At 37.2% G+C, this 26,873-nt stretch overlaps 1 protein-coding gene across 2 annotated transcripts in view; it reads left to right on the top strand.

The window, feature by feature from the left end:
* LRRC9 (leucine rich repeat containing 9) overlaps positions 1-26,873 on the top strand; it is a 147,941-nt gene that overhangs the window by 19,136 nt on the left and 101,932 nt on the right. For both annotated transcript variants that reach the window (XM_032135105.2, XM_058429537.1), the window contains exons 8-12: positions 5,406-5,561; positions 14,423-14,619; positions 15,520-15,651; positions 22,305-22,481; positions 22,812-22,929. In XM_032135105.2, coding sequence (XP_031990996.1) covers positions 5,406-5,561; positions 14,423-14,619; positions 15,520-15,651; positions 22,305-22,481; positions 22,812-22,929 — 780 coding nt within the window. The remainder of the gene's footprint in view (positions 1-5,405; positions 5,562-14,422; positions 14,620-15,519; positions 15,652-22,304; positions 22,482-22,811; positions 22,930-26,873) is intronic.

Genomic DNA, 26,873 nt, shown 5'->3' with positions numbered 1-26,873 from the left:
ATATATATATAAATTAAAGCTTAAATAACAGAAATGTAACAACCACTTCTCCTTTGGAATATTACATATCAAAATTAGAAAATATCTATGGTTTATGGTAGTCTACCAAAGATTAGGTAGATTTTAATCTAATTAAAGATGGTTTGTGATTCTCCGAAAGTTTAAGTAGCTGACGACATCAGGGGAAGAGAAGTAACAGATGAAGACAGGAGTGGTAGAGGCCAGATTATGTGAGACTGTAGACTGTTGTAAGGACTTTGGTCTTTACTTTGAGGGAGATGGGGTCCACTGGAAAATTCTGATCAGAGGAGGGACTAAGATGACTTATGTTTTAAAAGGATCCTTTTGAATAATGGATTAAGAATAGAGAGTTGGAGGGGGAAAGTTGAAAGCAGAGAGACTAGTTAGAAGATTATTCCAGTAACTTAGACGAGCAATGTGGATGGTTCGATGCATGGTGTTCATAGAGAAAGTGGTAATAAGTCAGATTCTGGTAGCAGTTACAAGATGGAACCTATCTGGGTTTACTGATGGATTGGATATTAAGTACAGAGGAAAGAAGTAGAGAATAATTCCAAGATATTGGCTGGAGCAATTCAAAGAGTAAGTTGCTATTTGACGACATGAGGAAGAGTATGGGAGGTGTAGGTTTAGGAGGAAGAATCATTATTTTAGAATCATGATAATTTTAGGCATGTAAAGTTTGAATAATTTTTTGAATATCCTAGGGGACATGCTCAGTAAGTAGTTGGATATATGAGTCTACTGTGTAGGAGAGTTTCCTAGATTGGCGGTATAAATTAAAATATGAGAATTGAAAGCAGAAAGTTGGTACTTAAAGCCGTGGACTGGATGAGTCACCAAGGGAATGGTATAGAAGAGAAAGTGTGTCACTTGGGTGTTAAATGTTGGGTAGAAGAGAAGGAGCCTGCAGAGGAGACGGAAAAGGAGAACTAAGAGAGGCAGGTTCATTCTGACTGAGATTCTCATACATTTGGTTCAGTCTTGTAAATGTCAGGAGTAGCATAAAGAACAAAAAAAGGAATTGTTAGACAGTTTCTGACATCTTAAATTAAGTCATTATATTTCATTTTCTTATTGTAAAATATTTATCCTCCCTTTACCTTTTAAGGCACAAATAGGATATATACTATAGTCCAACTTTTGATTCAGACCAAAATGATTTTCAAATTCAAAGTATTTTTAATTTATGGATTGATATAGATTTCTAAAATGCTTTCTTCCCTACTATGCATGAGACAAGTTGTGGCAGTTCTTTGTGATAAACTCTTGAACAGAGTGCTGTTGATTCTTCAGATTTTCACCTAGGACTGTGAACTAGTTTGTGTAAACTACAAGTGGCAGGTAAAGTCAGAACCTACCAGGAGGACCACCAAAGTTAGTGTGAGACAGAGGGAAGAACATATGGATTCAAATCAGAAGACTTGGATTGAAGCCCCCAACTGAATGTGCTACTACTGAAGAGCTCAGTTTTCTGAACTGAAACGAAGATGATGAAAACAGTATCTGCTTTTCAGTACAGGGTTGTTTTGGGGAGCCAATGAGTTAATGTACATAAAAGCCCATTTTAATTGTTAAGTAGTATAAAAATAAGTGCTATGAAACTATAGTTGAATATAATTCTGTTTATGACTTTGAATTCTTTTTTGGCCACTTAAGATGCAAAGGGATCAAATTTTGTCTTAGTACAAACATGCAACTGAATTTAGCATTATAATTAGTTTAATTTCTTTTTCTTAAAAGTTTGTTTTAACAGGTGTGGAATTCCACCAAAGTCTTTGAACGTGACTTTGACATTAATTTTTTAAAGTCCAAATACAAAAAGCAAGTTGCATGTGGTCAGCCTACAAAATTGATTTGCTATATAGTTACAGTTTATAAAATAGTCTTCCCTCTTTCCCCCAAATCTTACTATATACTCTCAAACAAGGACAAAAAAAACCCTTTATTGATAACTCTTATTTATTGTTATAACATACTAAGTGATTTTGAAAAAGTTTAGAAATAGTAAAATATCATAATTTTTGTTTCTATATGAAGATATAGGTACATTCCTAATAAATTAGAAAAAGTTGAAACTATGGTAAGATATACTAGACACTAAAATCATTCGTTTTTTGTGGAAGATGGGGCAACTGAGAAGATGGGAAACTAAGTGGGAAGTACACTTTTCATTGTATAAATGAAATTTTTTGGTTTTTGAAATGTGAGTATATTGCTTATTCAAAAAAATTAAAATAAAACTAGTATGTTTTAATCTTTTTTTTACCCCACCTAGAGGGATTCCAAGTTAAATTTAAATTTTAGATAAATAATAAAGATGTTTGGGGATAATTAAATAAGTAAGTTTAGTATTATGTATATTAAAACATTATTTGTTGTTTATCTGAAATTCAAATTTAATTTGGCATCTTGTATTTTATCTGACCAAATTAACTCCATCCCATGTTCTCTTGTTGTGTTATTTTTTCCCTTTTATTTACAGTTGATGCATAATAATTCTATGTATTCTATGGGATACCCAATGGTGTTTCAATACACATCTACAATGTATAATGATCAAATAAGGGTAATTACCGTATTCATCTCCTCAAACATTTATTCTTTCTGTCGTGAACATCCAAAATCCCTTCTTCCAGATTTTTGAAAATATACACATTATAGTTAACCATATTCACCCTGCAGTGCTACAGAACACCAGAATTTATTCTTCCTATCTAGCTGTAATTTTATACCCTTAACAAACCTTTCTCCCCATTCTCTCCTCCCCACTACCCTGCCTACAGCCTCCCATAGCTACAATTCTACTCTCTACTTCCATGAGCTCAAAAAATGTTTTTGGTTCTCACACATGAGTGATAACATGCAGTCTTTATTTTTCTGTGCCTGACTTATTTCGCTTAACATAATGTCCTCCAGGCTCAACCATGTTGCCACAAATGACAGGATTTAATTCTTTTTTATTGTTAAATAGTATTCCATCATGTATATACACATATGTGTGTGTAATGTGATATATATATTACATTTTCTTTATCCATTCACCTGTTGATGGCATTTAGGTTAATTCTAAATCTTAGCTATTGCAAATAGTGCTGCAGTAAACGTGGGGGTGCAGGTATCCCTCTGATACACTGATTTCCTTTGTTTTGGATAAATACCCAGAAGTGAGATTGCTGAATCCTATGGAAGTTCTACTTTTAATTTTTTGAGAAAACGCCATCCTGTTTCTCATAATGGCTGTACTAATTTACATTTCTACTACCAGCATATGAGAGTTCCGTTTTCTGGGCCTAGGTGGGCGGATCACTTAAGGTCAGCAGTTTGCAACCAGCCTGGCCAACATGGTGAAACCCCATCTCTACTAAAAATACAATAAAAATTAGCCAGGCATGGTGGCAGGTGCCTGTACTACCAGCTACTCAGGAGGCTGAGGCAGGAGAATCACATGAACCCAGAGGGCAGAAGTTGCGGTGAGCGGATATCACGCCACTGCACTTCAGCCTGGTCGACAGAGTGAGACTCCATCCCCCCAAAAAAAAGAGTTCCCTTTGCTCTGCATTCTCGCCAGCATCTCTCTCTTTTTTTTTTTCTGTCTTTTTGATAATAGCCATTCTAACTAGGTGAGATTATATTGTGATTTTTATTTGCATTTCCATGATGGTTAGTTAGTGATGTTGAGCATTTTTTCATATACCTATTGGCCATTTGTATGGTGTCTTTTGAGAAATGTCTATGCAGTTCCTTTGCCCACCTTTTGGTTGGATTATTTTGTGTGTGTGTGTGTGTGTGTGTGTGTGTTGGTTTTTTTGCTTTTTGTTTTTTTGCTGTTGAGTTGTTTGAGTTCGTTGTATATTCTGGATATGAGACCCTTATTGGATGAGTAGTTTGCAAATATTTTCTCCCTTCCATAGGTTGTCTCCTCACTCTGTTGATTGTTTCCTTTTGCTGTGCAGAAGCTTTTCAGTTTAATATAGTCCCATTTGTCTATTTATGTTTTTGTTGCCCATGCTTTTGAAGTATTAGTCATAAAATATTTGCCTAGATCAATGTCCTGAAGCATTTTCTGTCTTTTCTTCTAGTAGTTTTATGGTTTCAAGTTTTACTTTTAAGTCCATTTTTTGAGTTGATTTTTGTATATGTTGAGAGATAGGGGTCTAGTTTCATTCTTCAGTATGTGGATATCCTATTGTTTTAGATTTAAGAATTTATTAGAATTATTTTTAGCTGTCACTGACCCACAGAATTTTGTATTGGATTTCTTATTGTCTCCAAATAGGAAAAAAAAAAATCAAGAAACACCATTTCCCATTTCTTAAGTTACAGTTTTTTCTTTTAACTCAGTTGCACTTCAGAAATTAAGCTTTTCTTTATCAGAGATATTTAATCAGTTTATCATGATCCTAAAACAAATTTTTTTCTTAACTGTTCTTTGTTATAATTGTTTTATTTTTGGCAGGGGAATTTGGTGATTTCAGTTGCAGTACTTCATAATATGCATGGGGAAAGAGAATTATTTTGGCCTCTCACCATACTATGTATTTGTTCCTATTCTGTCTTTTATGCCAGATAATTATATTAGGATTTGATTATCCACTCCATACTAAGTAAATTTCATAAGAAAAGACTGCATCTTTAGAAAATATATGTCTAAGAGTGTAAAAGCCTTCCAATTTATTTGCTTTCATTATTTCAGGTAAACAAAACCACGTCAGATTTTTTATAATGCCTCAAATTTGTTTATGGTCTCCTCAGATAGTTCTTTTTAACTAACATAACTCTCAAACACCATTTAGCTGGTGCATTTCTTAATTATGGATTTAATCAATTTATCATGATAAATTTATTAATAACTGAATGATGCATTGTTATTAAGGAACTCAAGATAAATGGATTTGATAGACATTTAGTAATTTGCTCAGCCTAACATTCTTTTATACATTTGAAAAAAATTATATTCCTTAGCCATGCTTTTAAAAAACTAATTGAGTAATGTTATATTTGCTTTTAATTCTTATTAATCTCTTTTATTCCCTGAGTTAATCAAATAGGAATAATGAGTTATATGTTTGCTGTAATTGTACTACCTCATCACCTATACTAGTTTATACATTAAATTTTATCTGTAGTCTCTTTATGTTGTTATCCTGGAAATAAATGTGAATATGCCTCACAAAGAAAATCTTTGGAATTTTATATTTTTTATTAAGTTTAAATATAGAATTCTGTGTAGCTATTGTCACTCCAGCTATCATCATTATTAGTAACTAAGCATGAAAATCATCTAAATTGTTATATAGAACATACTGTACTTATATAATACCACTAACAATTGCCTATAATTTATTTAGCTAATTTTTTGTTGTTTTCTTTCTTACTTTCAGACCACAGCAATGAAAAAAATAATGTATTACAATATGCGTATAAAAACCCTTCAGAGGCATCTTAATGAAGACCTTGAAAAACTGAATGATCGAAAATGCAAATTACAAAAGTTGCCAGAAGAACGAGTAAAATTATTCAGCTTTGTGAAGAAAACTGTAAGATTTAATAATGTAAAATTCCAGTGGCCATATCTTAAGAAAACTGTTAGATAAGATAGCAAGCAATATCTTTTAAATTCCTTTACTAAAAGTAGACCCTGAAAAAGTAAGCATTATTTAACTCAAAACAGAATCTTGTATATATAATAATTCCTGTCAGTATGAGGAAATAATGGATTATTCAACAAATGGTGTTACAAAAATAGTCAAACTATTTGGGAGCTGGAGAGGTGGCTCCTTCATTTGCACTTTACCAAATGTAAATACCAGTAGGAAAAAAAAAGAATTAAATATAAAAATGAAAACATGAAAAACTGAAGAACAAATATATAGATGGATATATTTATCTGATCTCAGCCTGCTAAATTAAAGAAATACTAGAAATCACAAAGGAATAAAATGTAGATTTGATTTTTTAAAAACCAGTGAAATGCTTTTGTATTTAAAATCATTAATAAATGTAAACAACAAATGAAAATCTGAAAAAATGCCTTCAACAAACATGATGGACAAATATCATTAGAATAAATATGATATCTAAGTCAATATCCTTAGAATAAAAAGGTGCTCATATGTAAAACAAAATAAAAGGCAAATGTCTAAATAGAAAAATTGAGCAAAGTACGTAAACTAGAATTTTACAAGAGTAGAAATAAAAATGACAAATAAGCATTTGAAAGAACTCAATTTGGCCAGGCGCGGTGGCTCACGCCTGTAATCCCAGCCCTTTGGGAGGCCGAGGTGGGTGGATCAAGAGGTCAGGAGATCGAGACCATCCTGACTAACACGGTGAAACCCCGTCTCTACTAAAAATACAAAAAATTAGCCGGGCGAGGTGGCGGGCACCTGTAGTCCCAGCTACGCAGGAGGCTGAGGCAGGAGAATGGCGTGAACCCCTGGGGGCGGAGCCTGCAGTGAGCCGAGATTGCGCCACTGCACTCCAGCCTGGGCGACAGGCGAGACTCTGTCTCAAAAAAAAAAAAAAAAAAAACTCAATTTGATGATTCATTTCTCCAAATGTTAATTAAGACAACAAGAAACTGTTTCACCTATAAACTGTCAAAGTATGACACATGACAGTACTCAGGCTGGTGAAGATGGATGTGACACACTAAATGCTGAGGTTTTGACCCAGTAAATCTACTTCTAGCACTCTATTGTAAATATGTGTATATAAAAGGATATATATATATTTATATATATCATTGCACTAATAATTAAAAAATTGGAAACTATCTAAATGTTTAATAAGAGTTATATACTCAAGACAGAATAGTGTGTAGCTATTAATATTAAAAACCAAGGATTTGAAATATATTTAATGCTGTTTTAAAGTGAGCAGTTCTTATTGTAATTAGAAAAATATTCTTAAAGTAAAACATTAATAAAATTTAATTAAGATTAATAATAAAAAAGATGATTTCCATAAAAATCACAAGAGATCAATATATGGATATCATTTTATATCCACTATTTTCATGTGCAAATGCATGTATTAAGTAAAATCTGCAAATGAGAAAAATAATGGCTATAGATATATACAAATATATATATTTTAATGAATATGCTTAATCTATTTTCTAACAGCCGGATATATCTATTATAGAGGATATATTTACTATATTATCTGTATAAATAAATAGTAAATTTCCACTTATATATATTTTCCCATATAGAGTACAATTTATCTGTTGTTGTTGCTTTTATTTTACTTTAAATTCTGGGATACATGTGCAAAACATGCAGGTTTGTTACATAGGTATACATTTGACAGGATGGTTTGCTGCACCTATCAACTTGTCATCTAGGTTTTAAGCCCCGCATGCATTAGGTATTTGTCCTGATGCTCTCCCTCCCCTTGCCCCCCACCTCGCAACAGGCCCTGGTGTGTGATGTTCCCCTCCTCGTGTCCATGTGTTCTCATTGTTCAACTCCCACTTGTGAGTGAGAAAATATGGTGTTTGGTTTTCTGTTCCTGTGTTAGTTTGCTGAGAATGATGGCTTCCAGCTTCATCCATGTCCCTGCAAAGGACATGAACTCATTCTTTTTAATGGCTGCATAATACTCCATGTTGTATATGTGCCACATTTTCTTTATCCAGTCTATCACTGATGGGCATTTGTGTTGGTTCCAAGCCTTTGCTATTGTAAATAGTGCTGCAATAAACATACATGTGCATGTGTCTTTATAGTAGAATGATTTATAATCCTTTGGGTGTATACCCAGTAATGGGATTGCTGGGTCAAATGGTATTTCTGGTTCTAGATCTTTGAGGAAACGTCACACTGTCTTCCACAATGGTTGAACTAATTTACACTCCCACCAGCAGTGTAAAAGCGTTCTTGTTTCTCCACATCCTCTCCAGCATCTGTTGTTTCCTGGCTTTTTAATAATCGCCACTCTAACAGGCATGAGATGGTATCTCATTGTGGTTTTGATTTGCATTTCTCTAATGACCAGTGATGATGAGCTTTTTTTCATATGTTTGTTGGTGGCATAAATGTCTCCTTTTGAGAAGTGTCTGTTCGTATCCTTCGACCACATTTTGGTGGGGTTGTTTTTTTCTTGTAAATTTGTTTGAATTCCTTTAAGATTCTAGGTATTAGACCTCTGTCAGATGGGTATCTTGCAAAAATTTTCTCCCATTCTGTAGGTGGCCCGTTCAATCTGATGATAGTTCCTTTTGCTGTGCAGAAGCTCTTTAGTTTGATTAGATCCCATTTGTCAATTTTGACTTTTGTTGCCGTTGCTTTTGGTGTTTTAGTCATGAAGTCTTTGCCCATGCTTATGTCCTGCATGGTATTGCCTAGGTTTTCTTCTAGGGTTTTTAAGGTTTTGGGTTTTACATTTAAGTCTTTGATCCATCTTGAGTCACATTTTGTATAAGGCATAAGGAAGGGGTCCAGTTTCTGTTTTCTGCATATGGCTAGCCAGTTTTCTCAGCACCATTTATTAAATAGGGAATCCCTTCCCCGTTGCTTGTTTTTGTCAGGTTAGTCAAAGATCAGATGATTGAAGATATGTGGTGCTATTTCTGAGGTCTCTGTTCTGTTCCATTCGTCTATATATCTGTTTTGGTACCAGTACCATGCTGTTCTGGTTACCGTAGCCTTGTAATATAATTTGAAGTCAGGTAGCATGATGCCTTCAGCTTTATTCTTCTTGCTTAGGATTGTCTTGGCTATACAGGCTCCTTTTTGGTTCCATATGAAATTTAAAGTAGTTTTTTTCTAATTCTGTGAAGAAAGCCAATGGTAGATTGATGGGAATAGCATTGAATCTATAAATTTCTTTGGGGAGTATGACCATTTTCACAATATTGATTCTTCCTATCTATGAGCATGGAATGTTTTTCCATTTTTTTGTGTCCTCTCTTACTTCCTTGAGCAGTGGTTTGTAGTTCTTCTTGAAGAGGTCCTTCATGTCTCTTATAAGTTGTATTCCTAGGTATTTTATTCTCTTTCTAGCAATTGTGAATGGGAGTTCACTCATGATTTGGCTCTCTGCTTATCTATTATTGGTGTATAGGAATGCTTGTGATTTTTGCACATTGATTTTGTATGCTGAGACTTTGCTGAAGTTGCTTATCAGCTTAAGGGGTTTTGAGCTGAGATTATGGGATTTTCTAAATATACAATCATGTCATCTGCGGAGACAATTTGACTTCCTGTCTTCCTATTTGAATACACTTTATTTTTTTCTCTTGCCTGATTTCCCTGAACAGAACTTCCAATACTATGTTGAATAGGAGTGGTGAGAGGGGGCATCTTTGTCTTCTGCAACACTTCCAGCTTTTGCCCATTCAGTATGATATTGGCTGTGGGTTTGTCATAAATAGCTCTTATTATTTTGAGATATATTCCAGTAATACCTAGTTTATTGAGAGTTTTTAACATGAAGGGCTGTTGAATTTTATCAAAGGCCTTTTCTGCATCTATTGAGATAATCGTGGTTTTTGTCATTGGTTCTATTTATGTGATGGATTATGTTAATTGATTTGCTTATGTTGAACCAGCCTTGCATCCCAGGGATGAGCTGACTTGATCATAGTGGATAAACTTTTTGATGTGCTGCTGGATTTGGTTTGCCAGTATTTTATTGAGGATTTTTGTGTCAATGTTCATCAGGGTTATTGGCCTGAAATTTTGTTTTTTTGTTGTGTCTCTGCCAGGTTTTGGTATCAGGATGATGCTGGCCTCATAAAATGAGTTAGGGAGGAGTCCCTCTTTTTCTATTGTTTGGAATAGTTTCAGAAGGAATGGTACCAGCTCCTCTTTGTACCTCTGATAGAATGTGGCTGTCAATCCATCAGGTCCTGGACTTTTTTTGATTGGTAGGATATTAATGACTGCCTCAATTTCAGAACTTGTTATTGGTCTTTTCATGGATTCAACTTCTTTGTGGTTTAGTCTTGGGAGGGTGTATGTGTCCAGGAATTTATCCATTTCTTCTAGATTTTCCAGTTTAGTTGTGTAAAGGTGTTTGTAGTATTCTCTGATGGTAGTTTGCATTTCTGTGGGATCGGTGGTGATATCCCCTTTATCATTTTTATTGTGTCTATTTGATTCTTCTCTTTTTCTTCTTTATTAGTCTAGCTAGTGGTCCATCTATTTTGTTGATCTTTTCAGAAAACCAGCTCTGGGATTCATTGATTTTTTGAAGGGTTTTTCATGTCTCTACCTCCTTCAGTTCTGCTCTGATCTTAGTTATTTGCCTTCTGCTAGCTTTTGAATTTGTTTGCTCTTGCTTCTATAGTTCTCTTAATTGTGATGTTAGGGTGTCGATTTTAGATCTTTTTAGCTTTCTGTTGTGAGCATTTAGTGCTATAAATTTCCCTCTTAACACTGCTGTAGCTGTGTCCCAGAGATTCTGGTACGTTTTCTCTTTGTTCTCATTGGTTTCAAAGAACTTCTTTATTTCTGCCTTAATTTTGTTATTTTCCCAGTATTATTCAGGAGCAGGTTGTCAATCTCCATATTTTTGTGTGGGTTTTAAGTGAGTTACTTAATCCTGAGTTCCATTTTAATTGCACTGTGGTCTGAGGGACTGTTTGTTATGATTTCCATTCATTTGCATTTGCTCAGGAGTATTTTACTTCCAATTATGTGGTCGATTTTAGAATATGTGCTATGTGGTGCTGAGAAGAATATATATTCTTGATTTGGGGTGGAGAGTTCTGTAGATGTCTATTATGTCTGCTTGGTACAGAGCAAAGTTTGAGTCCTGAATATCCTTGTAAACTTCCTGTCTTGTTGATCTGTCTAATATGACAGTGGGTGTTAAGGTCTCCCACTATTATTGTGTGAGTGTCTAAGTCTCTTTGTAGATATCTAAGAACTTATTTTATGAATCTGGGTGCTCCTGTATTGGGTGCATATATATTTAGGATAGTTAGCTCTTCCTGTTGCATTGATCCCTTTACCATTATGTAATACCTTTCTTTGTCTTTTTTGATCTTTGTTGGTGTAAAGCCGCTTTTATCAGAGACTAGGATTGCAACTCCTGCTTCTTTTTTGCTTTCCATTTGCTTGGTAAATATTCCTCCATCCCTTTATTTTGAGCCTATGTGTGTCTTTGCACGTGAGAGGGGTCTCCTGAATACAGCACAGCAATGGGTCTTTACTCTTTATCCGATTTGCCAGTCTGTGCCTTTTAATTGGGGCATTTAGCCCATTTAAATTTAAGGTTAATATTGCTTTGTGTGAATTTGATCCTGTCATCATGATGCTAGCTGGTTATTTTGCACATTAATTTATGCAGTTTCTTCATGGTGTCATTGGTCTTTATATTTTGGTATGTTTTTGCTGTGGATGGTACTGGTTTTTTCTTTCTCTATTTAGTGCTTCCTCTTGTAAGGCAGGCCTGGTGGTGACAAAATCCCTCAACATTTGTTTGTCTGTAAAGGATTTTATTTCTCCTTCACTTATGAAGCTTAGTTTGGCTGGATACAAAATTCTGGGTTGAAAATTCTTTTCTTTAAGAATGTTGAATATTGGCCCTCACTCTCTTCTGGCTTGTAGGGTTTCTGCAGAGAAATCAGCTGTTAGTCTGATGGGCTTCCCTTTGTAGGTAACCTGACCTTTCTCTCTGGCTGCCCTCAACATCTTTTCCTTTGTTTCAACCTTGGAGAATCTCACGATTATGTGTCTTGGGGTTGCTCTTCTCGAGGAGTACCTTAATGGTGTTCTCTGTATTTCCTGAATTTGAATGCTGGCCTGTCTTGCTAGGGTGAGGAAGTTCTCCTGGATAATATCCTGAAGTGTGTTTTCCAACTTGATTGCATTCTCCCCATCACTTTCAGGGACCCCAATCAACCAGAGATTTGGTATTTTCACATAGTCCCATATTTCTTGGAGGCTTTGTTCATTCCTTTTCATTCTTTTTGCTCTAATCTTGTCTTCACGCCTTATTTCAGTAAGTTGATCTTCAATCTCTGATATCCTTTCTTCTGCTTGATCGATTTCAGCTATGGATACTTGTGTATGCTTCATGAAGTTCTTGTGCTGTGTTTTTCAGCTCCATCAGGTCATTTATGTTCTTCTCTAAACTGGTTATTCTAGTTAGCAGTTCCTGTAACCTTTTATCAATGTTCTTAGCTTCCTTGCATTGGGTTAGAACTTGCTCCTTTAGCTCTGAGGAGTTTGTTATTACCCACCTTCTGAAGCCTACTTCTGTTAATTCATCAGTCTCATTCTCTGTTCAGTTTTGTGCCCTTGCTGGAGAGGAGTTGTAATCATTTGTAGGAGAAGAGGCATTCTGGTTTTTGGAATTTTCAGCATTTTTGTGCTGGTTTTTCCTCATCTTCAAGGATTTATTTACCTTTGATCTTTGAGGCTGATGACCTTTGGATGGGGTTTTGTGTGGGGGTCCTTTATGTTCATCTTGATGTTGTTGCTTTCTGTTTGTTAGTTTTTCTTCTAACAGGCCCCTCTTTTGCGGGTCTGCTGCAATTTGCTGGAGGTCAACTCCAGACCCTGTTCACTTGGGTATCAGCAGTGGAGGCTGCAGAATAGCAAAGATTGCTGCCTGCTCCTTCCTCTGGAAGCTTTATCCTGAAGGAGCACTGGCCTGATGCCAACTGGAGCTCTCCTGTATGAGGTGTCTGTCGACCCCTGTTGGGGTGTGTCTCCCAGTCAGGAGGCAAGGGGTCAGGAACCCACTTGAGCAGGCAGTCTATCCCTTAGCAGAGCTGATGCACTGTGCTGGGCGAATCCCTCTTGTCAGGATTAGCTGCTCTCTTCAGAGCTGGCAGGCAGGAACGATTAAATCTGCTGAAGCTGCACCCACAGCCACCCCTTCCACCAGGTGCTCTGTCCCAGGGAAGTGGGGGTTTTGTTTGTAAGCCCCTTACTGGGGCCTTTCCTTCAGAGATGCCCTGCCCAGTGAGGAGGAATCTAGAGAAGCAGTCTGACCACAGCCACTTTGCCACCTAGCCCACACCTCCCAACCTCCTTAGCACTGTCAGGGAAAAACCACCTACTAAAGCCTCAGTAATGGTGGACACCCCTGCCCCAACCAAGCTCAATCGACCCAGGTCAACTTCAGACTGCTGTGCTGGCAGTGAGAATTTCAAGCCAGTGGTTCTTAGCTTGCTGGGCTCCGTGGGAGTGGGACCTGCTGAGCGAGACCACTTGGCTCCCTGGCTTCAGTCCCCTTTGCAGGGGAGTGAACAGTTCTGTCTCGCTGGGGTTCCAGGTTACCCTGGGGTATGAAAAAATACTCCTGCAGCTAGCTCAGTGTCTGCCCAAACAGCCGCCCAGTTTTGTGCTTGAAACACAGAGCCCTGGTGGTATAGGCACACGAGGGAATCTCCTGATCTGCAGATTGCAAAAACAGTGGGAAAAGCGTAGTAACCCAGCTGGGTAGCACGGTCCCTCACAGCTTCCCTTGGCTAAGGGAGGGAGGTCCCTGCTCCTTGCACTTCCTGGGTGATGTGACACCCCACCCTGCTTCCGCTCACCCTCTATGGGTTGGACCCACTGTCTAACCAGTCTCACTGAGATGAACAGGGTACCTCAGTTGGAAATGCAATAATCACCCATCTTCTGCATTGGTCTCACTGGAAGCTGCAGACCGGAGATGTTCCTATTCAGCCATCTTGGCCCCCCCTCAGTACAATTTATCCTTAAATTACATAAGGCTGAGATTAAAGTTACACAAAAGAGGTTCTTGCTGTGGGCCCAGAATTTAAGGGAGTACCCAAAAACCTTAAGTAATCAAGATAAATAATATTCAATGCAATGTTTTTAAAATATCCAAATTAATGCAAAAAGTTCATTATGATAAATTTAAAAACCCCAAAATAACAAAATCTTAAGACCAGTGCTGTGCTGAGTCATGTAAGAGACTAAGACAAAAGGAAAAATGTGCACCCCTATATATATGCTTTTGTGTCATTTTAATAGTTATTATTTTTCCAGAACACCAAAGTGGTTGAAAAATACTGAAAAATTGAAAAGTAGGTGTGTTAAAAATTGTGTTATTTGAATTTTAAATATTTGTACTAAAATCAGTATTTATTTTAATTTTACTTTGGCTTTAATAGAGGCGAACTTATTAAAAATATTTGAAAATCTGTTGCTTTGCTTATTTTCAATTGAGAGACTGCCCTGTTTGAAGTGGTTAAGGTCGGCACTTGGTCAAGAGAAACTGGCTGACCGAATTTGCACCTAAGTTGAAATCACATATTTGGCATGTTTTTATGAAATTTGGCCTGTTTATTACCTAGATTTCCACTTTGTTCATTTAAATTAGACATTTGTTTAATAGATCCCATTAGAAATTAATATCTGAATTCCGACTTTGCCTAGACCATGTTTTATTTTTATTTTGCTCTCTGACACATTGTTTTTCACAGTTGGAACGAGAACTGGCTGAACTCAAGGGCTCGGGCAAAGGGCACAGTGATGGATCCAATAACAGTAAAGTAACTGATCCTGAAACACTGAAGAGTTGTGAAACTGTCACTGAAGAACCAAGTCTTCAACAGAAGATATTGACCAAACTAAATGCCTTGAATGAAAGGGTAACATTCTGGAACAAAAAACTAGATGAGTATGTTTAATTAATTATCTAGTTGTTCAGATTTGAAACTGAGAGAATCAGAATGTTTTGGGCCATCAGTTGACCCTAGTTCCCTTCTTCAGGAGTGTGAACAATTACAGTATGAAGTAAAGCATGAAATATATTCTTAGTACTAGTTCCTAGTACATATAAGCATCATGGGTTAAAAGCTGGCTTACAGTTTTTTGCAGAGGCAGTTCTTAATTAGGAACAGTAAGCTTCCCCCCAGTGGCTTCCTGTCATATCACTGCTCTAGTGTCTGCAAACTGAAAACAACAGAGCCTCTGCTGGTGCATAAACTCACCAAATAGATGAGACCTGGCAAAGCCCATACACAGTAGAAACAAGTTCAGGCTCAGTTATCAATTAGAAATGTAAAGCAAGAAGGCTTAGCAAGGACTGTGAATTTTTTTTATTTACTAAGGCACTAATTGGATAAGTTAGTGTGCCCTGTGATAATACTAGCAATAATAGTAACATATATTGGGTTTTTGCTTTGTGCCAGACTCTTTGCTAAGATCTGTACATGTATTTTGTATATAACTCTCAAAACAGCCGTTTTAGGAAGAAGGACTATGAATATTGCCATTTTACTGAGAAAACTGAGGCATAAAAAGTCCAAGTGACATGTCTGAGATCTGAAAGCTGTAAGTGGTAGAGCAAGGATAGTCTTCTAGCCTTCACATATTCTGAGAGTAGCAAAATTAAAGGTGATTTTAATTGCCAAAAACAAAATGTCTTTGACATGGTTTAACTGTTAACACCAAGCTTTCTTTATCCATTGAAAGGAAGACTTGTGTTTTAACATCAGTTAAAAAAAAACTATCATAAGTTTTAATGTTGTGATTTGTAGATCATTGTAATAGCTGTATGTATTTTTCTCTCCAATAGAATTGAAGCAATTTATCATATTGAAGTAAAACAAAAGAAGAAAAGTCATGGCTTATTGATCCCACTTTTGTTAATTGAGTTAGAGACTGTGGGAAATTTCCATTTTGAAGAAGGCACTCGATCTGATGACTGGTAAATCTGTTAGAAATTTAGTATAGCTTTAAAAATAACTTAAGTACTCAGGATCATCAACCAGAATATCAACTTATAAAATCTTAAAATGTCCCATTTTTGAAACATTTCTCATGCAGAATATTCATCTATTGAAAATTGGCAGGCATCTATTGAAAATTGAAAATTACCTACTTTCCACCTATACATTTCTGTTAATGCCATTACCATGAGCCAACCTTGAAGACATCCTAATGGTTTATCATTGCTCTTTACCCAATTTTCCTTAGCCCAAGAGCAGAATATAATTTAGAAAAAAAATAGTTTATAATCGTTTTAATTTTTTATATATGTTTATAGTGTTTGTTTCTGGATGGGATATAGCGCATCATTCTGAATATTAGTTGAGAAACTGGAACAGAGCAGGAATGCCAAAGCAGGATTGGCAACAAGAGTTTGCCAGCATGGGAGAAGACTGTCTAGCAAATCTTCTGTAGGTCTGTGGTCAGAGTGGAACCCACCGTTTAGAGATAGCTACAGTCAGGGTGCACACGAACACTACTTGTTAGCATAAAGTATATGCTTATACCAGGAATTAGGTCAAAAGCTTGTATCAACAAAAATGGAGAGACACCAGAATCAAGCAGAAAGCAGACAGCCAGGCTTTAGAACCAAGGCCTACTAGTAGATACTAGGAAGTGGTTGTGTTGCTTCAATTAGAGGGGCACAATTTCAAACTACCTTTAAAAAAAGTCTTGAAGAAAAACATCGTTAAGTATCACTTTCACATTTCTGAGTCATTTTTTCAGAATTGAAGAGCCTGTGAAACAGAGAAAGATTGCTCTAGAGCCACACAGTAGGAACTGGGTACATGGAAATACACCAGGAGACATGTCAAACTATAGAATGGACTTGGCACATAACCCTGGAGCATGATTTTACTTGAAGTCAATGTCAAAATAAATACTAATTTTTATAGTGTAGAATGTAAAACTTACACTAACTTTTCAGAAAAAAAACTGTTATTGTTATGGGTTACTTTAAACCAAGTCCCCTGATTTCTTTTTTTTTTTTTGAGACGGAGTCTTGCTCTGTCGCCCAGGCTGGAGTGCAGTGGCGCGATCTCGGCTCACTGCAACCTCCGCCTCCCGGGTTCACGCCATTCTCCTGCCTCAGCCTCTCCGAGTAGCTGGGACTACAGGCGCCCGCCACCACGCCCGGCTACTTTTTTGTATTTTTGGTAGAGACGGGGTTTCACCGTGGTCTCGATCTCCTGACCTCGTGATCCGCCCGCCTCGGCCTCCCAAAGTGCTGGGATTACAAGCGTGAGCCACCGCGCCCAGCCCCCTGATTTCTATTAGACATGGCTTTTTTCTCACCTCTGTGAGTAAAAGCTTCTTAAAGGTCTTGGGAGAACTCTGATGGAAAAGTGTAAGAAGCTCTTCGCAAGGGAAAAAGAGGCCTTTTGAAATACTTTCCTTTGTATTAGTACATCCATTTGCCCAGCAGTTACTACTGTTTGCTTAACCACATTATTTGATTTTTATATACAAAGATATAAAAGGTGTTCATCCAGCTCCCATGTAAACAAGTAAAGGCCTTGATTTTTCAAGTACAAAAACTGAATGGTGTGTCTCTACTGGGTGCACATTTATATTCACTCAACCTAAACAGGATCTTTTTTTTTTTTGAGATAGAGTCTCACTGTATCCCCAAGACTGGAGTGCAGTGGCCCGATCTCAGCTCACTGCAACCTCTGCCTCCCAGGTTCAAGCGATTCTCCTGCCTCAGACTCCCGAGTAGCTGAGATTATAGGTGCATGCCACCACATCCGCTAATTTTTGTATTTTTAGTGGAGACAGGGTTTTGCCATGTTGGCCAGGCTGGTCTCAAACTCCTGGCCTCAAGTGATCTTCCCACCTTGGCCTCCCAAAGTGCTGAGATCACAGGCATGAGCCACTGTGCCCAGCTCCAAACAGGATTTTTAAAAATTATTTCTGTTTCTTTTTAAATGCCATCCCATTACTGGGTATATACCCAAAGGACTATAAATCATGCTGCTATAAAGACACATGAACACGTATGTTTATTGTGGCACTATTCACAATAGCAAAGAGTTGGAACCAACCCAAATGTTCAACAACGACAGATTGGATTAAGAAAATATGGCACATATACACCATAGAATACTATGCAGCCATAAAAAATGATGAGTTCATGTCCTTTGTAGGGACATGGATGAAACTGGAAAACATCATTCTCAGTAAACTATCGCAAGGACAAAAAACCAAACACCGCATGTTCTCACTCATAGGTGGGAAATGAACAATGAGAACTCATGGACACAGGAAGAGGAACATCACACTCCGGGGACTGTTGTGGGGTGGGGGGAGGGGGAGGGACAGCATTAGGAGATATACCTAATGCTAAATGACGAGCTAATGGGTGCAGCAAAACAACATGGCACATGGATACATATGTAACAAACCTGCACATTGTGCACATGTACCCTAAAACCTAAAGTATAATAATAAAAAAATAAATTATTGCAAAGGAAACTCTTTGCAACAAGTGGATTAGTGAAAAAAAATGTAAAAGCAAAATGGCCAAAAAGCCATTTAGATAACTATGTCAGCCTGATAGTAAATTAGATAGCTTTGATGGATTTTGATTAGCATTAACCTGTTTACTTGGTTTTAATAAGAGTAACCTTGATTTGTTTTAAGGAATATATCAAATATATGTTAGCAGAATTTAAAGGACTGTTTTTTAGTTTTAGCATACTGCAAGTTTGGCTACTTTTCCTCTGATCTTTTATATATGTTAAGAAATAACTACTGAGTGCTTTAAATTGCTATGCTACATTTCTAGTTGTTTTATTTAAACACTGACTTCTCCTATTAATATTTTTAAGGCTAAGGATTCAGTATTTAAATAAAAAGTATTTCAGTAGAACTAGGACTGAAAGATTTTCTGTTAAAATTATCTTTATGTCTTTAACAACAACAAAACACTGCATGTTTCTAATTGTATGTCATTATCTCTTAGCTTCATTTCTTTTATGAAATAAAATTATTATATTTTCCAGTTTAAAAAAATCTTATTTTATAGAGACATGCTAGTTGAGTGGATTGTTGCTACTATACCTTTATTATTATAGATTTGTATTATTTACTGATGTGTCGCCAATTGAGTTACCCATTGACATCATACAACATTTATTGGCTGGGCGCGGTGGCTCACGCTTGTAATCCCAGCACTTTGGGAGGCCGAGGCTGGCGGATCACGAGGTCAGGAGATCGAGACCACGGTGAAACCCTGTCTCTACTAAAAATACAAAAAATTAGACGGGCGTGGTGGTGGGCGCCTGTAGTCCCAGCTACTCGGAGAGGCTGAGGCAGGAGAATGGCGTGAACCCGGGAGGCGGAGCTTGCAGTGAGCCGAGATTGCGCCACTGCACTCCAGCCTGGGCGACACAGCGAGACTCCATCTCAAAAACAAAACAAAACAAAACAAAACATTTATCAAGTAGGGGCTCCAAAGCATAAAAGATGCTGTCCTTGTGCCCGAGAAGCTGTCAACCTGGTTATAGATACAGTGTATTTACAACTAAAAAAAAAAAACCTTTAAAATACCACAAAACAATATATAAGTGACTCTATAAGTTCCTTTGGGGAAGATATGATGTTTTGTGTGCCTTATAAGACATAACATCTAGCATGGGGCTGGATTAATAGTCCAGTACATATTTACTAGTTGAAGCTTCCATATCACTTTATAGATACACAACAGTTTTGCTTTGGTGTATATAATGACTTTCAGTAATTAATCTGCCTCTTTATAAAGATTTCATGCTATACTATCTCAAGGAGCTACATAAGCAGAAACTTTCTGTTTTACAGGGTTTTGAAACTGTTGATTTAAGTCAGTAAGCCTGTAAAAGTATTTATTAAACCTTTATCTAGGATTATAAAGTATATTTTAATAGATTAGATTAAGCTTCAAACATTTAAAAACACGTGTAGCCTACATTTGCTAAATGAGCACATTATTGTATATTAACAAAATGTGTAGGCATCTTTCTGTGTAACTGAATATATTAGTCATTGATATATATCATTGTGAATGTTTATACCTTCAAGTACCACTGAATGAATGAGGGTAAGGTACACAGTTCAGCTGACTCTAAAGGATTTGAACAGGAGTTATGATTAGTTTAGAGACCATACAGTGGAGAATATTGAATCCTCTACTGTAGGTGAAGAGTCTGAATGTAATTTGGAAGGTAACAAATAGCTGCAAAGGCTTTTGTTTTGTTTTATTGGCAGACTCTTCACCTATAGTAAAAGATCAATGTTCTCCACTGTATAGTTTTAGACTATCATAACTTCTGTTCAAATCTTTTAGTCAGCTGAACTGTGTACTGCACTGCTCTTGAAGCAAACGCAGTACTCCACCACATAAGTGGTTTTGTTTGTTCTGCTTCCTTCACCCAGAATGCTTTCACATACCTCACCCTTACTTCATCATTGCTCAGCTGCTGAATTCCTGGGCAACATAAAATCTCCATGAAAAAATCACACTTCATAGCTCCTGTCTTCCTGGGGGACCAGCCTAGAAGCTAGGTATTGTTTATTCATTCCTTCCAGCCATTCATGAGAAGCCTCAAGCCCAATATCCACTATATAGCAAAAACTTTATCTAAAACACCTACAGCCCTAGTTTCTATCAGAGTGCAGAAAGCTTCCAGGACATGTTACTTAGGGGAAATTTGACAGATTTAGGCCCAGCAAATGATCCCTCTGTAGGAGGGGCAGTAGCTTCCCCACCTCAGATGATAATGTGGCTGTTTACTTGTAGGTACTCTAAACTGGTTAGCAGGCATCATGCTTGATTGCAACACTATTCCTATCTGTTTCCTCTACCAGACTGTGAGCTCCTCTGGGATTAGTTTGGTTTAGGCAGCTCTCCTTTCAACTCTAGGGGAGAAGTAATTTATAAGATCCTGGCTGCATTGATTAAGTATTTGCTTGTGAGAAATATAGATGCCCTAAGTTAGGAGCTCAGATATTAGGCTCAAGGAGAGACCAGCCATCAGGAAGCTCACCTCTGTGACCTTAGCTCACATCCATTTCAGACCCTGGTTGATTATGTAGGTGAGGACCTAGATCTTTCATTAAAGGCAAATGTATTCATTATAAGATCATTTACTTCCTTCTCAAAATGATCCGTTTTTCAATCTCATCTTAATCTGGGTTCTGTGCTAGACAGGACCGGAATTTTATGCGTATGGCCAGGTGAGGGCAACAGAGAGCAAACAAGCACTTCAGTGTTCGTATCTTCACACAGCTGGCCCCTGCTCCTCCTCCAATTTTCAGATCAACTATCTTAATGTCTCTGAAAGGTCTTCCCCAAGGCCTAAGTAGGTCCCCTTTGCATTCCTTACCCCAAGCTTCTCTTCAGAGCCCTTTTCAGTTTAGAAATTTTATTTCTGGCTTTACTTGTTCAGGCTTCATTAGAGCAGACAATGCCTCTTTCACATCCGTATTCATTGTCAGGAAGTTATTTCAGTAGTCCAATGAGAGATCGTGGTGATTTGGATTAGGATGGTAACAGTGGTGATGATGAAACATGATCACATTCAGGATGGATTTTAGATGTACAGCCAGGCGGACTTGCTAAAGAATTAGATACTGGGGCCTGGTGCGGTGGCTCACGCCTGTAATCCCAGCACTTTGGGAGGCCGAGGTGGGTGGATCACGAGGTCAGGAGATTGAGACCATCCTGGCTAACACGGTGAAACCCCGTCTGTACCAAAAACACAAAAAATTAACCGGGCGTGGTGGCGGGCGCCTGTAGTCCCAGCTACTCGGGAAGCTGAAGCAGGAGAATGGCGTGAACCCGGGAGGCGGAGCTTGCAGTGAGCGGAGATCGTGCCGCTGCACTCCAGCCTGGGGGACAGAGCCAGACTCCGTCTCAAAAAAAAAAAAAAAAAAAAAAAAGAATTAGATACTGTTAAGGAAGAAAAGAGAGGATTATTCCTACGGTTTTGACTAAAGCTATCAGTTAAATGGTGGTGCCATATACTGAGATGGAAAATACTCAGAGGAGCAGGTTTGGGGTGCAGTGTTAGTTGTGTTAGGTTGGAGTCACCTATTTAACATGCAGATGGACATACCAAGTAGGTAGTTGGATATTCAAGTCTGGGTATAACCAGCTAAGTTGAGTAGAGATCAAGACTAGAAATAAAATGTTATAATTTATCAGGATGTATATAAAGCCAAGAAACCACGTGAAATCGTCTAGGGAGAGTGTTCATGGAAGCAAGAGGAAGGCCAAAGGCTTATCCCTGGGCAGTTCAACATCTAAAAGTCTGTCTGAGAAGACTCAGCAAAGAAAACTATGAAAGAGCAGCCAATAAGAGGAAGGCGTATGTAGTTTCCCTGAAGCTAAGAAAGTGTTTCAGAAAGTGAGGATTGCTCAACCAACCTGTCTTCCAGGCAGAACAAATGTACAATAAATGAATAAATAAACAGAGCCACTATATGATTACTGTATCTTTAGTAAAAAACACAAAATATGAGCTATAACTTCTATCATATGTAGTTTTCTGTTCTTAAACATTTTAAGGAAAATCTGTTATTCATGTATATTCTGTATGTATTCCCACATAGGTTTAATTTCTGCTATGAATTAATTCTGTCACGTTTTTGTGCCTGGGACTTCAGAACATACGGTATTACAGGAGTAAAAGTAAAACGTGTCATTAAAGTTAACAACCGTATTCTGAGACTAAAATTCCAACAGAAATTTCAAATGTTTTTGGAGAATGAAGATATGCATGATTCAGAGTAAGAAGCTGAATTCTTTATGGAACAACTTTTAAAAAGTTTGACTGTATTTGTAAAATTTCTATTTTAAAAGTTTACAGCATTAAAAATATACATATACCTTGTTAGTAAATGTTTCCTTTTTATGCATCTCCCATGGCTAGGATGACCTCATAATTTATCCACATTGAGCCTGTTTTTGAGGTTGAAGGCAGGGGAGCTATTGATAATGACACTAGAACATTGCATGTCAATGAGAAATATCCCTGGCAGGACATACGGTTATCTTATCTATGGCTAAGCTTTTGTGAAATCAATCCTCAAACTTTTTCTGTTTCAATTATCCTTAAGGAGCTACCGAAGGATGCTGGAATGCCTTTTTTATGTTTTTGATCCTGAAGTTTCAGTGAAGAAAAATCATCTTCTACAAATACTTGAAAAAGGATTCAAAGAGAGTGAAACAAGCAAGGTAGCATAAAATGTCATTTAGAATAATGTTTTCTTCCTAGCAAGTGGAGCTCTGCCACTGATTAAGCATGATTCCCAATCCTTTTATCCGTATTTATAGTAAACTTCTGCTGTTTCACAAAAAGCTGAGTGTTAACATGGAAAGTATGGCATCTTTCCTCTTTGGATTATACCGAAGTAAGCCCATTAATTACTACTGCCTGACCCTACTTAATCCTTCTAGGCATCTTATTTTTATATTGTGGTCCTTTTGTTGATGGTTTTCAAATCTGCTTTTTAAATTGGCTATAAATCTTTAATCTGTTGTAAACTCTCCAGAGTCTTCACCTTGAAGTAATTCAGTCACTTAACTCCACTGTACTTTCTAGCTATTGCTTTCCTTTTACTGCTACCATTTCTTTATTCTCTACTTCACTATCCCCATCTTGCTGCTGATCTTGCTTTATCATTGGTCACTTCTGATGCCCCAAGTATCCAACAAATCTTTCTCAGACCTCCACCATCTTGACGAGGCAGCTGTAGCACACTGGTGTAGAGCAGTGCTTCCCAACCCTTTTCACATCATGACATACATAAAATGATAATATTCCTGCATTTGGATCCCGATTTCACTCCTCACCAGTTATGTGACTTCACCTCTCTGTTAATCTGTTTCTTCCTATCTGTAAAATGAAGATAATAATAATATCTGTTTTGCAGAGTTGTTGTTAGGATTTAGTGAGATAATGCATTAAAAAGTTCTTGGATATTGGTACACCAGTGTTCATGACATCACTATTCAAATAGCCAAAAAAGCTGGAAACAATGCAAATATGCATCAACAGATGAATGGATAAACAAAAGTGGAATATACATACAATGGAATGCTATTCAGCCATAAAAAGAAATGAAATTCTGAAACATCTTACAACATGGAAGAACCTTGGAAACATTATGCTAGAGAAATAATAAGCCAGACAAAAATGGAAAAATATTGTATGATTTCACGTATGTGAAGTACCTAGAATAGGAAAATTCAAGAGACAGAAAGTAGAATAGAGGTTACCAAAGGCTCTGGGAGAGAAGGAGGTAGGGAGTTACTGTTTAATGGGTACAGAGTTTCAGTTTGGAATAATGAAAAAGTTCTGGAAATGGATGGTGGTGATGGTTGCACAACAATGTGAATGTACCTAATGCCACTGAATTATATGCTTGAAAATGGCTAAAATGGTACATTCTATCTTATGTATATTTTTCCACAATAAAAAAATCACCCCCACAAAAAAAAGCATTCCATCCACTCAATGGAGAATGGGTTGGTGGGAGTAGAAACAGATGACAAGGCACTATGTGGGGGAGCTATTGCAGCAGCTCAGGCCGTAGAGGTTGGTACTCTGACTGCAGGGTGGTGGTGAGAGTGCCCTCATTGTACTTTATCGAGAAGTAAGAAGGAGGTGAGGAATTCAGGGTTTTACAAGGCAGAGTGAATTGCTCACATTCAGTCCAGAGAACTATGAACCATTATCGGGAGAGGGTAAGGGAAGGATGAGGCTAACACTTCTGTGTTTTCCACCTACCAGCCCCTGTGCTGAGTACTTTTATCTTCTGCATCTCCTAAAAGAGATGAACCATCTCCTTTAATTCTCCCACAGCTCTCTGTGCTGCTCTGTCCAAAAGAGTAGCCACCACCCACATGTAACTATTAAGCATTTGAAATGTGGCTAGTCTAAATTGAGTATGCTGAAAGTTTAAAACAAGCACCAGTTTGTAAAGACTGAGTATGGAAAAAAACTATAATTTTTATATTAGGTACATGTTGACATGATAGTATTTTGGACATATTAGATTAAATAAGATATTTTGTTAAGATTTACCCAAAAAAATCTCTTGGACCAATGCCTGGCACCAAGAAAGTTTTTGATATTTTATTTTGATATTTTGATATTTTATTTTGAAAGTTTTAAATATTTTTATTTTTGAATTTTTATTATTGTCTGAAAATTTGACACTATTGATTGCCTTCTTTTTGAAACTCTCCTTTGGCATCCATGATATTACACTATTCTTATCCTACTTTTCTGATTGTTATTTGCTTCCTTTTTGTTCCCCATTTTGCTTCTAAACATGAGAATACCACAGGTTAAAGTCTCCTGATCTTCCCTTTTTTCTTCACACACCATCTACTGCTGTCATTGTTAAGATCCTAGAAATGGGAGAAACATCAGCGTGTAGCATGTAAAAGATCAGATGAGCTACATTTCTGTGCTATGATGTGTACATAATGGCTCAGGATAAATATTTATGTTCTGCATTGTTTAAGAGATGGGCTCTGATTTAAAAGACAGCTGTGTAAGCAGTTTAGAAGAGAAGTTTGGCTAAGGTTGGCAATATCTACAGGCAGAGGGCTGGCTGTAGTGGAGAAGAAGAAACTATTTGACTAGCAAACATATCTAAGGTTAAGTCCACTTTCTAGTTGGAAGAGGAAGGATCTCTTTCTATCACTTCAGGATGAAGTGTTCAGTAGTAAGGATGGGAGAGTATGTGATTAAATCTGCTCACATAGCTTGAGTTCATTCCCTACCAAATATTGTTTGTAATCAAGGACTTGGTCAATAAACGCAAAGAGTATCACGTATTCCCTTATGGTTTCTCCAAAATGTGCATCTTCAGTTAGGCTATCTCTTCTTCTCTGCTCTGACACCAACAGCTTCCATTCCTGCGTGGTTAATATACCTTATTTTCTTATATAGTGTGTCTAAAACCAACCTTTTAAAACTGTAAGTTCAGGGTTACATGTGTAGGTTTGTTATTTAGGTAAACTTGTGTCATGGGTGTATGTTGTACAGATTATTTTGTCACCAGGTATTAAGCCTAGTACCCATTAGTTATTTTTCCAGCTCCTCTCCTTCTTCCCACCCTCCTCCCTCCAGTAGGCCCCAATATCTGTTGTTCCTCTTTATGTGTTCATGTGTTCTCATCATTTAGCTCCCACTTATTAGTGAGAAAATGTAGTATTTTGGGTTTCTGTTCCTGTGTCAGTTTGCTAAGGACAATGGCTTCCAGCTCCATCCATGTTCCTGGAAAGGCTGCATAGTATTCCATGGTGTATATGTACCACATTTTCTTTATCCAGTCTGAGCATTTAGGTTGATTCTATGTCTTTGCTATTGTGAATAGTTTGCAATGAACATATGTATGCACGTGTCTTTATGATAGAACGATTTATATTCCTTTAGGTATATACCCAGTAATGGGATTGCTAGGTCAAATGGTAATTCTGTTTTTAGGTCTTTGAGGAATCGTCACACTGTTCTTTGCAATGGTTGAACCAATTTACACTTCCACTAACAATGTATAAACATTCCTTTTTCTCCACAACCTTGCCAGCCTCTGTTATTTTTTGACTTTTTAATAATAGCCATTCTGACTGGTATAAGATGGTGGTCTCATTGTGGTTTTCATTTGCATTTCTCTAATGATCAGTGATGATGAGCTTTTTTTCTTATGCTTATTGGCCACATGTATGTCTTCTTTTGCAAAGCGTCTGTTCATATCCTTTGCCCACTTTTTAATGCAGTGATTTTTTTTTGTAAATGTGTTTAATTTCCTTATAGATCTGGATATTAGACCTTTGTTGGATGCACACTTTGCAGAAATTTTCTCCCATTCTGTAGATTGTCTGTTTACTCTGTTGTTTCTTTTGCTATGCAGAAGCTCTTAAGTTTAATTAAATCCCATTTGTCAATTTTTGCTTTTGTTGCAATTGCTTTCGACGTCTTCATCATGTAGTATTTGCCCATTCCTATGTCCAGAATGGTATTGCCTAGGTTGTATGAGGGTTTCAATAGTTTTGGGTTTTACATTTAAGTCCTTACATTTAACTCCATCTTGAGTTGATTTTTCATATATGGTATAACAAAGGGGCCTAGTTTCAATCTTCTGCATATGGCTAGCCAGTTATCCCAG

Source organism: Hylobates moloch, unplaced genomic scaffold (assembly GCF_009828535.3).
Source record: "Hylobates moloch isolate HMO894 unplaced genomic scaffold, HMol_V3 SCAFFOLD_16, whole genome shotgun sequence".
Lineage (NCBI taxonomy): Eukaryota > Metazoa > Chordata > Mammalia > Primates > Hylobatidae > Hylobates > Hylobates moloch.
The sequence above is the reverse complement of the archived record's forward strand: the minus strand, read 5'-3'. Positions and strand labels throughout refer to the sequence as shown.